This window comes from Etheostoma spectabile, unplaced genomic scaffold, assembly GCF_008692095.1.
Source record: "Etheostoma spectabile isolate EspeVRDwgs_2016 unplaced genomic scaffold, UIUC_Espe_1.0 scaffold00008461, whole genome shotgun sequence".
Lineage (NCBI taxonomy): Eukaryota > Metazoa > Chordata > Actinopteri > Perciformes > Percidae > Etheostoma > Etheostoma spectabile.
Genome location: NW_022603591.1, coordinates 11493 through 24355, shown reverse-complemented (window position 1 = coordinate 24355; position 12863 = coordinate 11493). Strand labels below are relative to the sequence as shown.

At 44.5% G+C, this 12863-nt stretch overlaps 1 protein-coding gene across 3 annotated transcripts; it reads right to left on the bottom strand.

The window, feature by feature from the left end:
• Positions 1–895: 895 nt before the first annotated feature.
• LOC116678850 (NACHT, LRR and PYD domains-containing protein 12) lies at positions 896–10727 on the bottom strand. 3 transcript variants are annotated; one of them, XM_032508582.1, is made up of 7 exons: positions 10442–10727; positions 10188–10256; positions 8321–8446; positions 8147–8188; positions 3301–5155; positions 1250–1423; positions 896–1082 (listed from the first exon to the last, which is right to left on the bottom strand). In XM_032508582.1, exons 1-7 carry the CDS (start codon positions 10713–10715, stop codon positions 905–907), a joined length of 2718 nt encoding a protein of 905 aa, XP_032364473.1. In that variant the 5' UTR covers positions 10716–10727; the 3' UTR covers positions 896–904. The 3 variants fall into 3 exon arrangements, with proteins under 3 accessions (XP_032364473.1, XP_032364474.1, XP_032364475.1); XM_032508583.1 differs by lacking the exons at positions 8147–8188; positions 8321–8446; XM_032508584.1 differs by lacking the exons at positions 896–1082; positions 1250–1423 and having other exon boundaries at positions 3261–5155.
• Positions 10728–12863: the final 2136 nt, after the last annotated feature.

Here is a 12863-nt window from a genome sequence, read left to right as displayed (position 1 = left end):
TACATTATGTTGTTAATAAATGTATTAAATGGAAAATGTAATGGTACATTGCGATCAAAGGTAAGACATATTGCATAATAAGTGTAGTCTAAAAATTGCTTAGCAACTTGTGATTTAAAAAATTTAGAATAAAATTGTGGCCTTAAAATCATTAATGTAATCAAGGGTTGGAGAAGGCGACCCCCCAATTAAGCAACATTTAAATGTTTCTTGTTTAACAAATGCTGAATCCGACCTGAGAGTCTCCAGTTTACAGTGTGGACTCTCCAGTCCAACAGAGACCAGCTCCACTCCTGAATCTGCATTTGGTGTTACTCAGGTCCAGCTCTCAGACTAGAGGACTCTGAGCTGAGAACTGAGGACAGATCTTCACAATCTCTCTGACAGGTTACCGCCACTCGCCTAAAAAACATGCAGAAACATGTTAAACATTTCTATGTATAATAAATATATCTAACCTTACATTTAGGTATGCACTACTTTAATAAAAGAGAAACGTTTAAGACTGAAGACAACTGACATGTGACAGATCTGATTCTTTTACAGGTTTATTATTCCTGACCTGAGAGTCTCCAGTTTACAGTGTGGACTCTTCAGTCCAACAGAGAGCAGCTTTGCCCCCGAATCCTGCAGGTTGTTGTTACTCAGGTCCAGCTCTCTCAGACTAGAGGACTCTGAGCTGAGAACTGAGGACAGAGCTTCACAGCTTCTCTCTGTAAGATTATAGTCACGGAGCCTAAAAACGTGCAGAACGTATGTGAAAACATTTATAAGTATATTTAATATAGCTTACCGTTATATCTAGGTATGCACTACTTTAATTAAAGATAATTGTTTAACTTACTGAAGATATGTGATATGTGACAGATATTGTATGACTAATCTTTAACAGATTTATTATTCCTTACTTGAGTGTCTCCAGTTTACAGTGTGGACTCTCCAGTCCAGCAGAGAGCAGCTTCACTCCTGAATCCTGCAGGTTGTTGTTACTCAGGTCCAGCTCTCTCAGACTAGAGGACTTAGACCTGAGAACTGAGGACAGACCTTCACAACTTCTCTCTGACAAGTTACAGCCACTCAGCCTAAAAATATGTGCAGAACATATGTGAAAACATTTCTATGTATATTTAGTAACTTACCGTTATATTTAGGTATGCACTACTTTACTGAAAGAGAAATGTGTAACTGACACAAGAAAACTGATAGCTGACAAATATGACTAATCTTTAACAGATTTATTATTCCTTACTTGAGTGTCTCCAGTTTACAGTGTGGACTCTTCAGTCCAGCAGAGACCAGCTTCACTCCCGAATCCTGCAGGTTGTTGTTACTCAGGTCCAGCTCTCTCAGACTAGAGGACTCTGAGCTGAGAACTGAGGACAGATCTTCACAACTTCTCTTTGACAGGTTACAGCCACTAAACCTGAAGAAGAGGTTGTGATAAAGACAAACACTTATATTGTTTCTTTCACAGATAATGCAAACCATCATATTTCTATGGTTGTCCATACTGGGGTAATGATTCAAACATGTTTTATCTTATTAGGGCCTGAGTGCCAACAGCGTTGAAGGCCTTATTAAAACTGAAGGAATTACTAAACGTGCAGTATCCGAGCCTCATCCGACCTGATGAGCGCCAGTCTGACGTCATGGGAGCGCTGTAACTTTTAATACTCTCGCAAGCTCGGCTCCAGCAACTGTAAAACGGCCTTTAGGGCCCAAGTGCCGACAGCGGCAAAAGCCCTATTGACTGAGCCTGGTCAAAATTTAAGTATTTTAAGGGAATAATAGGCGCACAAAAGTGGCTCGCTAGAGCCCCCTCCGTAAGTAGGCCTAATACCATGAGTGCTATACTTTAACGAACTACTCAGATTTCATCCAATCAAATTTGAATTTGGTCTGTGTCATCTAAAGACCTCAACGATGGAAAGACATAAAAACACATCAAAGTGGTTTGGTGTGGCGGCAATTTTGAGCATTTATCAATGAACAAAGAAGTTGTAACGTCCATTCTGCTTGAAATGTCCTACAATCAACAAGAGTCCAGACCTGAGGACATCGATGCTTTAGCCACACCCCCTTTCACAGCTAAAGAACGTCTCGGGTTACGTATGTAACCCTTGTTCCCCGAGATAGGGGAACTTGAACTGCGTCGGTAACGACACTATGGGAACGCCTTTAGGCATGACAGGGCTGAATGTGAATGAAAACTACTCCAATCCTATTGGTCCTAGTGAGAACGGTAGCATGTGACGGCATAACCGTAGGGGCATATAAGCACGCCGGCACATAGCTCATTAGCTCTTTTTATGAAGCATGGCACTCCAGGCGGGGCGAGGTGCGGTGAACCGACGCAGTGTCTCGTTCCCCTATCTCGGGGAACAAGGGTTACATACGTAACCCGAGATGTTCCCCTTTGAGGGGAACTCAAACTGCGTCGGTAACGACACTATGGAAACGAGATACCCACTAACCCGCGCCGAACCCCCGCCTGCCTAAGCATGCAAGCAACCCGTGGGCACGACTAGGGGGAGAGCACCCTGGTGCCAGGTGCGGAGGGAAGGTCCAACGTGCACACAGGGCCATGATGGTTTGGATTTTTTTTCACCTTTAATAATAAACACCTTCATTTACAAATTGCATTTTGTGTTTACTTGTGTTGTCCTTGACTATTGTTTAAATTGGTTTGATGTTCCGAAACACTTAAGTGTGACAAACATGCAAAGGAACAGGAAATGAGGAAGGGGGCAAACACTTTTTCACACCACTGTATTTTATTAATTTGGCTGCAGTAATCAGTGGAGATACAATGAAACTGAAAAAACTATTTGCAGATTTTTTAATTAATCAATTAATCAATGTGTTGACTGACTCTAAAGATTATCAGTTGACTTAACCCTCCTGTTGTCTCCCTTTAAAAATCTCTATATCTGAAATATGAGTTTCTTTTTAACCAAATTACCCAAAAAAATTAATTGGATTCCTTACAACGCTCTTTACAAATACAATTGATCACTTTCATTCCTCTGATCTTAACTTTTAGTAAAAATAATTCATAATTTCAGATTTTTTAACTCAGATATTAGGTATCATTCTATTTAAAGGAGGGTTATTTAGCATGAATTCCAAAAAGTAGTAAAACTAGTAAGGTAGTGTTAGTGAAAACTTAAAAAGGGACAAAAATGTAAAATCTTTGTCAGGTTTTGACGCGGGAGGACAACACAAGGGTTACACATTCATTAGTTGGGAACAACCCTACACATCCCATCCAGTTAGTATCTGCAGTTATCTGATACTTACAGAGCTTTGTTGGAGGCTTTGACCACTGGCAGCAGCCTCAGAAGAACATCCTCTGAAGCAGAGTATTTCATCAGGTCAAACACGTCCAGATCGTTTCCTGATGACAGTAAGATGAAGACCAGAGCTGACCACTGAGCAGGAGACAGTTCATCTGTGGAGAGACGTCCTGAACTCAGGGCCTGTTGGATCTCCTCCACTAGAGAACCATCATTCAGTTCATTCAGACAGTGGAACAGATTGATGCTTCTCTCAGCAGACAGATTCTCACTGATCTTCTTCTTGATGTACTCCACTGTATCCTGATTGGTCTCTGGGCTTCTGTGTATTATCAGACCTTGTAGGTGTTTGTGATTGGTCTCCAGGGAAAGACCCAGGAGGAATCGGAGGAACAGGTCCAGGTGTCCAGTTGGACTCTGTAAGGCCTTGTCAATAGCAAACCTGTGGACCTTAGTCATTGATGTGCTGCCAAAAAATCCCCAGACTTTTTTGAAGATCCATTGCCCAAACATCACGTTCTCGTTTCTGTTTATGACTGCGCTCTCTACATGGAGAGCAGCCAGAAACTCCTGAACACTCAGATGGATGAAGCTGAACATCTGGTCTTCCTCATTCTTCTTCCCACGTTGCTCTTTGAAGATCTCTGTGAACACTCCTGAACACACCGAGGCTCCACTGACGTCAATGCCACTCTCTTTGAGATCTTTCTCGTAGAAGATCAGGTTGCCCTTTTCCAACTGATGGTAAGCCAGTTTTGCTAACGACTCAATGTACTGAATGCACTCTTCTGGGTCATACTTCTCTTTTGTCTGATGAATCTGATACACCAGGAATTCTGCGTACATCTCAGTCAGGGTCTTGGGCAGCTCTCCTCCCTCTCTGGTCTTCATCACCTCCTCCAGAACTGTAGCAGTGATCCAGCAGAAGACTGGGATGTGGCACATGATGTGGAGGCTCCGTGATGTCTTGATGTGGGAGATGATTCTGTCGGCCCGCTCCTGATCTGTGAATCTCTTTCTAAAGTACTCCTCCTTCTGTGGGTCAGTGAACCCTCTGACCTCTGTCACCATGTCTACAAAATCAGAATGGATCTGATTGGCTGCTGCAGGTCGTGTGGTTATCCAGATGCGAGCAGAGGGAAGCAGTTTCTTGGTGATGAGGTTCGTCAGCAGCTCGTCCACTGAGGTCGGCGCTGTCACATCAATTTTAACTGCCCTGTTTTTATTGGTGGAGCAGTCCAGATCAAGGCGGCTCTCATCCAGTCCGTCCAGAACAAACAGAAGTTTGAATTCACTCCTGTCAAAGTTGGTGTTTCCTGATGACTGCAGAGCTGTAAAGATGTCATTGAGAGCTTCTTCTTTGATGTCTCTGGTCCCCCAGATACATTCATGAATGAGCTCTGCCAAACACCACTTGTCCTCCTTCTTTAAATTCAGCTGGCGGAAGGTGAAGGGGAAAATGAGATGCACATCTTGATTGGTTTCTCCTTTACACCAGTCCAACACAAACTTGTTCACTAGAAAGGTTTTTCCAATTCCTGCGATTCCATTGGTCAGGACTGTCCTTATGGCTTTGTCTTCTATAGAGGGGTGTTTGAACATGTCACAAGGTGTAATGGTTGTCTCTGTATCAGCTGGCTTCACCGCTTCAAGCTGCATGACCTCATGCTGTGTGTTGATGTGGACGTCACCAGTAGCTCTGATGTACAGATGTGTGTAGATGTCATCCAGAGGTCGGCCATCTTTGTTCTGGGTCCACCCCTCCTGAGCACACCCAAACTCATCCTGGAGGTTTGGCTGAAGCTGTTGTTGGTAATATGAGATGTGTCGTGGTGGCTTTGGTACTGGAACAATCCCGTCTGCATTGGAAACAAAAATAACAAATATGAAGTATGATGATGTTTGTCTCCAGATGCAGTCTCAGTACACAAATACTCTTTTACTAAAGAATTGGCTTCCTGAGAATAACCAACAACTCAAAGATCTTTCCTTTTTAACCCTCTGGGCCCTGAGGCCATATTTACAATTCATTGTCCGTCTGGATTAATTTTATAATAACTTGTAAAACATCAACCCTGTTGTCTAGAGTCAAGATATGAACATAATTTTTTTCAGGAAAAACTAGGTTATTAGAATATTTGGGTTGCAGTGAGGTCACTTAAATGAAGGATAAAAATGGTTGTAGGGCCTTAAAGGCAAACAAATAAAACGGAAAATGAATCTTCCAGATATGTATTGATATCACAGACAGAGCAGTAAAACCTCTAAAACACTTCTCATATGTCTTGGAGCTTGCTCTGCAACGTTAGGCAATATCCGCTAGCATAAAAACGGGCTAACGGGCTAACTATAGCCAGTGGGCTTTTTTATAACGTAACAAAAACCCACCCATGTCGTAAGAGCAAAGTTTATTTCATGTAATAAAACAAAAGGAGCACTAACGCCACAGGTCTCATGTTGACAACATGGACGCCAAAGGCAGCCGTAATATTTACCTAGTAAGCTAGGCTAATGCTGGTGCGCTAACGTTAGCAAACATTGGCGTTGCGTAGAAACTTGTAAAAAGGCCTGCTCTGGTCCACTTTACAGGACAGGCGCATTTCATTTCAACAATATCCCCACCTGAAATGGGTTTTACTTTCCCTCCAACATTATCATCAACATAGTAAAGACACCTGGACTCGGTCCAGACCAAAAGCCATATTTGGCAAGACCAACTGCCGAGTCAGAGACAAGTCCATAGAAAATTGGTCTCGAGTCCAAGACCGGACTCGAGTACTACAGCCCTGGTAACAGTTAAACGAGCAGTGGATGAGTAACGTTACGAGACAGAGAGCCAGCTGATAAATTAGTCAAATAAACGTAATGCTTCATCAACACGAAGCACACTGCTATCGCCACATGAGTGACAGCTTCATTTGGCGTGTTTTCTGTGATCAATGTGGGGGGGGGGGGGGGGGGGGTAAGGTGGAGTTAACAAGCTAACGTTAGCCAACTAACAATTAAGTCAAAATATTTGCTACCTTGACAAGAGCTGAGTGGTATCGCAGGGAGAGGAAGGAGAGGACCATTACGCAGATTGCAGTTTGCAGCGGATAACTCAGTGGACAGCTCACCACTTCCAGATCTGAGACCAACAGCTACCTCAGAGACACCTTTAGTGGAGCAAAGAGGGAGAAAGATCTTGGCCAATTCCAGTCTTTGATTAATCCACCTTCACCAACCGTGGGCAAAGCAGCCCATCTTGAAGCAGATTCAAGAGTAGGCCCAGCACCGAATAGGTTACCCTAGGGAGTCTACAAGAAACGCCCCCCCTACAACCAACCCTGCCCAGGGCTACTCCACAGGCTCTGGATGATCCTAAAGGTCATCTGGAGGAGGGCCAAGGTTGCTCATTAGTGGGGGTGTGCTGACAGTGTGTGGATTCTGAAGGAGGAGAATTCAGAGAACTTCAACAACTTCAGAACCATTTAACTGCTCAGTGTTGTAGGAGAGCTATTCTTCAGCAGGGTGTCAAGGCTCCTGATAGGTTTCCTCCTAGGGATTGGGTACATCAACACCTCGGTGCAGAAAGGTTAGATCCCAAAGGTACCGGGATGTCTGGAGCACACAGGTGTGGTCACGCAGCTGATACAGGGAGCCAGACAGAACAAGGGGGACCTGGTGTTGCTGTGGTTGGACCTCAAATATGACTACAGCTAGATAACCAACAAGCTTGTTGAGGTTCCCTTAACTGGCACCACGGCAAAGTCCTGAGACCTAATACTGGACTACTACAACAGCTTTAGTTTGAGGGTCTCCTCCAGAACAACATCAGAGTGGATGAGGCTCGATAAGGAGATGATCACTGGATGTACCATTTCAGTGATTCTCTCTGAGCAAGCGACCAATCAAGAGCTGGAAGCATGGGGCGATCTCTAGCTCACCCAGTAGAGTGGGCGCCTGAGGGCTTCCAGAGAAGAGTGAGGAGGTTCCCTAGAAGGTTGTTGGGTCTTTCTCAAAGCCCTGTATGAAAATAACATCCTGAAGCTCTCTTATTAGCCTAAATGAAAAGTTTAGGGGGACTCGTACAAGGGAGGTCCTGCAATACCGGGAGTCAAGCAACCGTAAAATCTCCCAGGCCGACATCCAGGTGAGAACAGGTCAACAGTGGAAGGCAGCAGAGGCTCAGTGGACACACAGCTCACTGGTGGACACAGAGACACATGGAAAGGCCGGTCTTAGTAGGACAAAGGACTAGCAGGACTGGGAACTGAACGCTGACCTGGGGAACCAACTCCATTTTCCATGTTGCTGTCACACCTCGAGGCAAGACATGGCGCTGCTCTCCAAAGCCTCAAAGCTTTGGTAGTTCTCTTAGAAACTCTAGTATCTTGGGAGGAATGCAGCAAGGAGTCTCCCAAGATGAAAAGAGGCAACTCCACCCAGCAGGTGGAGCGGTGCCGAGAGAGAGGTGGAGCCCATGATGCCCAGAGGAACTTGAGGAAGCTGTTAAGATGCTGGTCTCTACCCAACACTCAGTCTATGGCTGATCCTCTGTTAGCTTTACCCAGAATGCCATGCTGGTGTGCTGACAGCAACCTGCTCCAAATGGCTTCATTGGTCCCAGTTTGTATTTCTAGAAAACCACTTTACTTCCAGAATAAAACCTGGTGGTTTGGTGTCATTGGAAATGCTCACAGCACATCTGATGTGGCTTCAGAAAATATTCATAATTAAGACGGACTTTTTGACAAGATTCTCTCTCACACACACACACACACACCACCACACACACACACACACACACACACACACACACCACACAACACAACACACACACACACACACACACACACACACACACACACCTTCTGTTTCTTTGGTGCCATCCGTCCTGTCAGGAGACGAGACTGGAACACAAACATGTAACAGCTCTTGAGAAATGCTAAATGATTGAAGCATTTGGTTAAATCCAGTTGAACATGAACATAGTTCAACATTAATAAGGCTTTATTACATTAGGACTTCAGAGGAGAACTTACGGTACGTGTTGCTGACAGTAATCGTTACATTCCCCTCCACTTGAACATCTGTAAGGTGAGGTGAGCAGACGACCCCTCCATCCTGGGCGCTGACTGCTGGGCTTCCTGCCCCCCTCCGAGTTTCAGCTGGTTGACAAGAGACAAAACCATCAGGAAGCAGAACTCCTGACCTGCTAGAAGGGTTCAGATCCGCTTTGGTGGTAGAGCTGATTTAGCAAAGAGCTGAAGGATCTCCAACTAATAAAGCTTGGTCCAGGGTTCTGCAGTTAGACCCAGTCCCATTTAAGACATTTAAAGACTTTATCAAAACTATATAAGACCTATATCACGACATAAAAGTACAACGAAATACAGAGGCACAAAAGTACTCACATAGTAAATAAATGTATTGAAATTGACTAAAAGCGACACGGAGTAATAATGATCTGCACATATACAGCAGATTAGTTGTATATGTTGGAGAAAGCCTCTTCTGATCCCCCTCAAATGCTGGTCCCCAACACATGTGGACCTTAAGTTGGGTTAAAGGTGAGGAAGCTGTCCAACACAGCTTATGGCTGATCTTCAGTTAGCTCCACACTCAGCCACCTACTCCACGTGGCTTATTGTTCCCAATTTAATATCTAATAGAGCGTTCAGATGCTTTGCACAGAACATCTGGCATACAGTAGCTTTAGAGAATAATCAACTATTTTAATATTTGTACACACACTTGACAAAGCAAACACTGTTATAATCTTTGCTAATGTACCTTTTGTTTCTTCATGACCACTGGTATCCATGGAAACAGAGAGAAATAATGTGATTATTACTGTTTTTACTCGACTGATCCAATGAGCGTTCCAAGTCCCACTCCTCTCTCTCAGACTCACTCTGGTAAATCTAAATAGTTTCTCATCCTCCAGCTCCAACATGTGACGAGCGTGAATGATTGGGACATCTCGTGTCTCCCAAAGAGAAGTCCCAGGTTCACATCACTGCACATGCAGCTGCAACCTGCAGAGTCCGAGACCGGCTCCAGGACCAGGCCTGACAGAGTCCGCTACAAGAGAGCCGAGTCAGCAATATGACATCAACCAGGGACTTCCCTAACAAGGACTCAAAGTAGCCAATTAGATTTTAAAAAGCATGTTCTGAAGTCTCTTTTGGCAGATATGAGGCACCACTAGACAAAGAAACCTTCAGTAAGCTATCCCGAACTTACCTGGATTTGGTGTTTAACTCTTTACGAGCACAGGACAACTCTCTTTTTACATCTGATTCTAGGACTTTGGGGGATTTTGTCCTACTTGAAGAGAAAAAGGGAAAGCATCTGAAACAGGGCCGTGGGTTTGGGTCCAGCCATTAATGCTTTGGTATCAGATCTATAATTACTACAACTACCAGGAACGTCTGACTCACACTGTGGTTTATGATTGGTGGTATCATAATGGACTCTATAGTTGAACTCTTGTTTAGAGCTGGTTTTAGGATCTTAAGACAGTGGTTCCCATAGTGGGGGGTTCCAGGGGGGCACTAGCTAAAGGGCAGATCCTTTATTTCCACTATGGACCCAATCAGTGTTTGTTCCAATACCTTCTGGGTAGAAACGTCCTGCGTCCCGTACATCCCCAGTAACAGGGCTGAGCCAACGGGGGACGAGGAACTACTGATACCGGCTCTTCTCCTTCAGGTAAAACGCAGGTTTGATGCTTTCATACGTCAACACGCTCACAGTAGCTCGGACAGCTGAAGTTCTAGTGCACCGTGTTTAACTTGTTGGAGAAGGGAGTCACTAACTTACCTGGACTATATGTTTTCAAACTTTAAAAGTAGACGGTGTCCCTCAGGGCTCCCGTACATACCAGAGAATCCAGCAGCAGCGTACCTTTGCTCTGAGAGGAGGGGGTTCCTCTGTTCTCTGAAGTCTCTCCAGCATCACTGACATCCACTGACTCTGTGTGGAAATACGTAGTAACATTTGATTTATTATTGAACAATTACTGTCAGAAACAGCCCCCCCCAAAAAGGATGTACTGAAACAGTTAAACTAAATGAAAGGACAGTCAGTCCACCCCTTCCGTCCCCTATGTGCTGTGATGTCTTTCTGACTAAAAACACATGTTACAACGACTGACTGACCTCGTGGTCCTGAGCCGGGGTCTGGCAGATTCTGGACCAGATCCCTCCTGTTGATCTTCTCTAAAACCTTCTTGGTCACCTTCAGAGCTCCATGGAGATGAAAGGTCTTCACCATCACGTCCACCGTGTCCTGCCTGTCTGCCGTCTCCAGCTTGGACACTTTGATGCTCGGGTAGCCTTCCAGGAGCTCTGGCTGCTGCAGATACCATTTGAATTTCTTAAATTCATCTTCTTTTAGATCATCCAGAGTGTTTAACAGATCCTCTGCCGTCATCGTGGTTTCCTGCTAAAATCAGACACTTCTGTCAAACCTAAGACCCGATCAGGAAGCCAACATGGGTCTCGATTTCAACTTCTCTTAGGGACAGAATGTCAAAATAAGAGCCACTAAATGGCAGAAGACAGGATTACAGATGAGGAAATATACTGCAAAATGAATTTCATATTTAAAATCCACAGCAGGTTTGTGATAGAGAATTCATTTTGATAAAGTCTTTTATATCTTAGAGTAGTGTAACTTTCATGCTTATTATGTGTACACTTAACAACTGTTTTGTCCAGTTAGTGCTAGTTAACACAGAAGTGGTGGAGTGTCAGTTTCAAGTCGCACCCAAAGAACATGTTGTTCCAGGCATGCAAACTGTCTGCATCTTGAAACTGACACTCTGTAGCATAATAAAGATAACTAATACTCTGTAGCATGATCACCCTTGTGTGTGTGTGGGAATAAAAGGACTGAGCTACAGAGGGTATGTTGAAGATGGTCAGGGCAATGCTGGTGAAAGGCTGCTCCCATCTGCTCTTCTCTTTTGTAGCAAAAGTCTATAAACTGCTCACTACCGTCTGAGTCTCATTTTGTTGCTTTGACCGTCAATAATTTAGTAAGTTTAAGTGTCCTGAACCTGACAGTTTGAGAAAACCACAACAACTAGTCTGGACCCAGCAGGGTCTCTGGAGGGTACGTATGAAAAGCAACAACAAGAAGATTGTTAGAACGTGGACACAACATGATGCAACGGGACAGCTGGGACTGGGGGACTTACTGAGTCTCTGCAGGACGCTGTCCTCTAAACACTAAAGGTGGAACCATGGACACACAGCTGGGTTCAGGTTCAGGAGAGTCTGGTCTCTGCTGCACTCACACACACACACACAGACACACACACACACACACACAGAGATGTTGAGCAGCTGTAACCATGGTAACATGATGAGGCAGAGAAAGCAGAGATGAGATGTAGTTGTGTTATCAGTCCACCAGATGGAGCCCTTCACCTACACCACCTCCACGGGGGGGGGGGGGGGGGGGGGGGGGCAGACTGACTAGAACAGGAGAACAGACAGGCAGATCACTCCAGTCTTATCAGACCACCTTCAACAACACACAACCCCCTAAACATGGCCCAGTCCTACTTCACTACCAGCTCCAACCCCCCCGCCGAGACTCTACTCTCTACGATAAACAGACTTCTTAACCCCCCTGAAAACATTTCTCCAACTTCACAGTCAACAAATTCAATGCTTGATCCAAAAATCAACTCCATCTACAACAACTTGACCCCCTCCCTTGCTCCTTAACCCCCCCCGTCACTCTCCCTTCTCTCTGAGCCTCCTCCCCCTCCCATCAGCTTTCATTGGGACCTGTCTACCATCCATCGCCCTGCTCATGACTACAATCAAGAAACCTGGTCCAAACCCAGACACCATGTCCAATCTCAGACCCATGTCCAACGTCCCCATCCTATCAACACTCTGTCTCTCCAATTCAAAGGGGCTTTATTAGTATTAACTTTTGATGACAATGTGGCCAAAGCATCAACATCTATCTGTTTGGCAAATATAAAAATAATAGTTTTTAGGCAACATGAAGAAGAATATGTTATAATATTCATAACATTAGATGCTATAAATATGCAGTTATATGAAGCTCTGTAATCTCTCTCTGAAGTCCCAGCTGATCTGTGAACCTGGTTTACTGGATCAGCAGCCTCCTGGGCAGCCCTGCAGGACTGGGGGGGGGGGGGGGGGGGAGGTTTGGTTCATATTCAGACGTTAACAGTTACTGATGAATTGAAATGTATACTTCTGGGACTTTTTGACACATTTCCAGATCTGTGAGGGTGAAAGTGACAAAAATGAAACTGATGAAAATGGAATAATGGAAATGCATATGAATTAAAAACTAGAGTAATAAATGATTTGATGGACTTGACTGACATTTATTGGAAGAGGAAAGTGAGAAAGAGTTAACTCTGTTGATCCCAGCGAGCCACTGATTTACTGCAGCTCAAAGGGAACATGTGTTATGGTTCCATGATTTTCAGGTGTTATAATAAAACATCAGAGAAGGAAGCAGGAACCAGGATCTGCTGCAGCTTCACTGCTTCTGGATGGGATTATTCATCCCAGCTATCTCCCTTGG

What these genes read in the sequence shown, in the direction of transcription:
- LOC116678850 (XM_032508582.1), bottom strand. Translation starts at nt 10,715, where the DNA reads ATGACGGCAGAGGATCTGTTAAACACTCTGGATGATCTAAAAGAAGAT. An exon ending in CCCCGGCTCAGGACCACGAG is followed by an intron (nt 10,257 to 10,441) that starts GTCAGTCAGTCG and finishes ATTTCCACACAG; the next exon opens with AGTCAGTGGATGTCAGTGAT. An exon ending in CCCCTCCTCTCAGAGCAAAG is followed by an intron (nt 8,447 to 10,187) that starts GTACGCTGCTGC and finishes CTTGTCAACCAG; the next exon opens with CTGAAACTCGGAGGGGGGCA.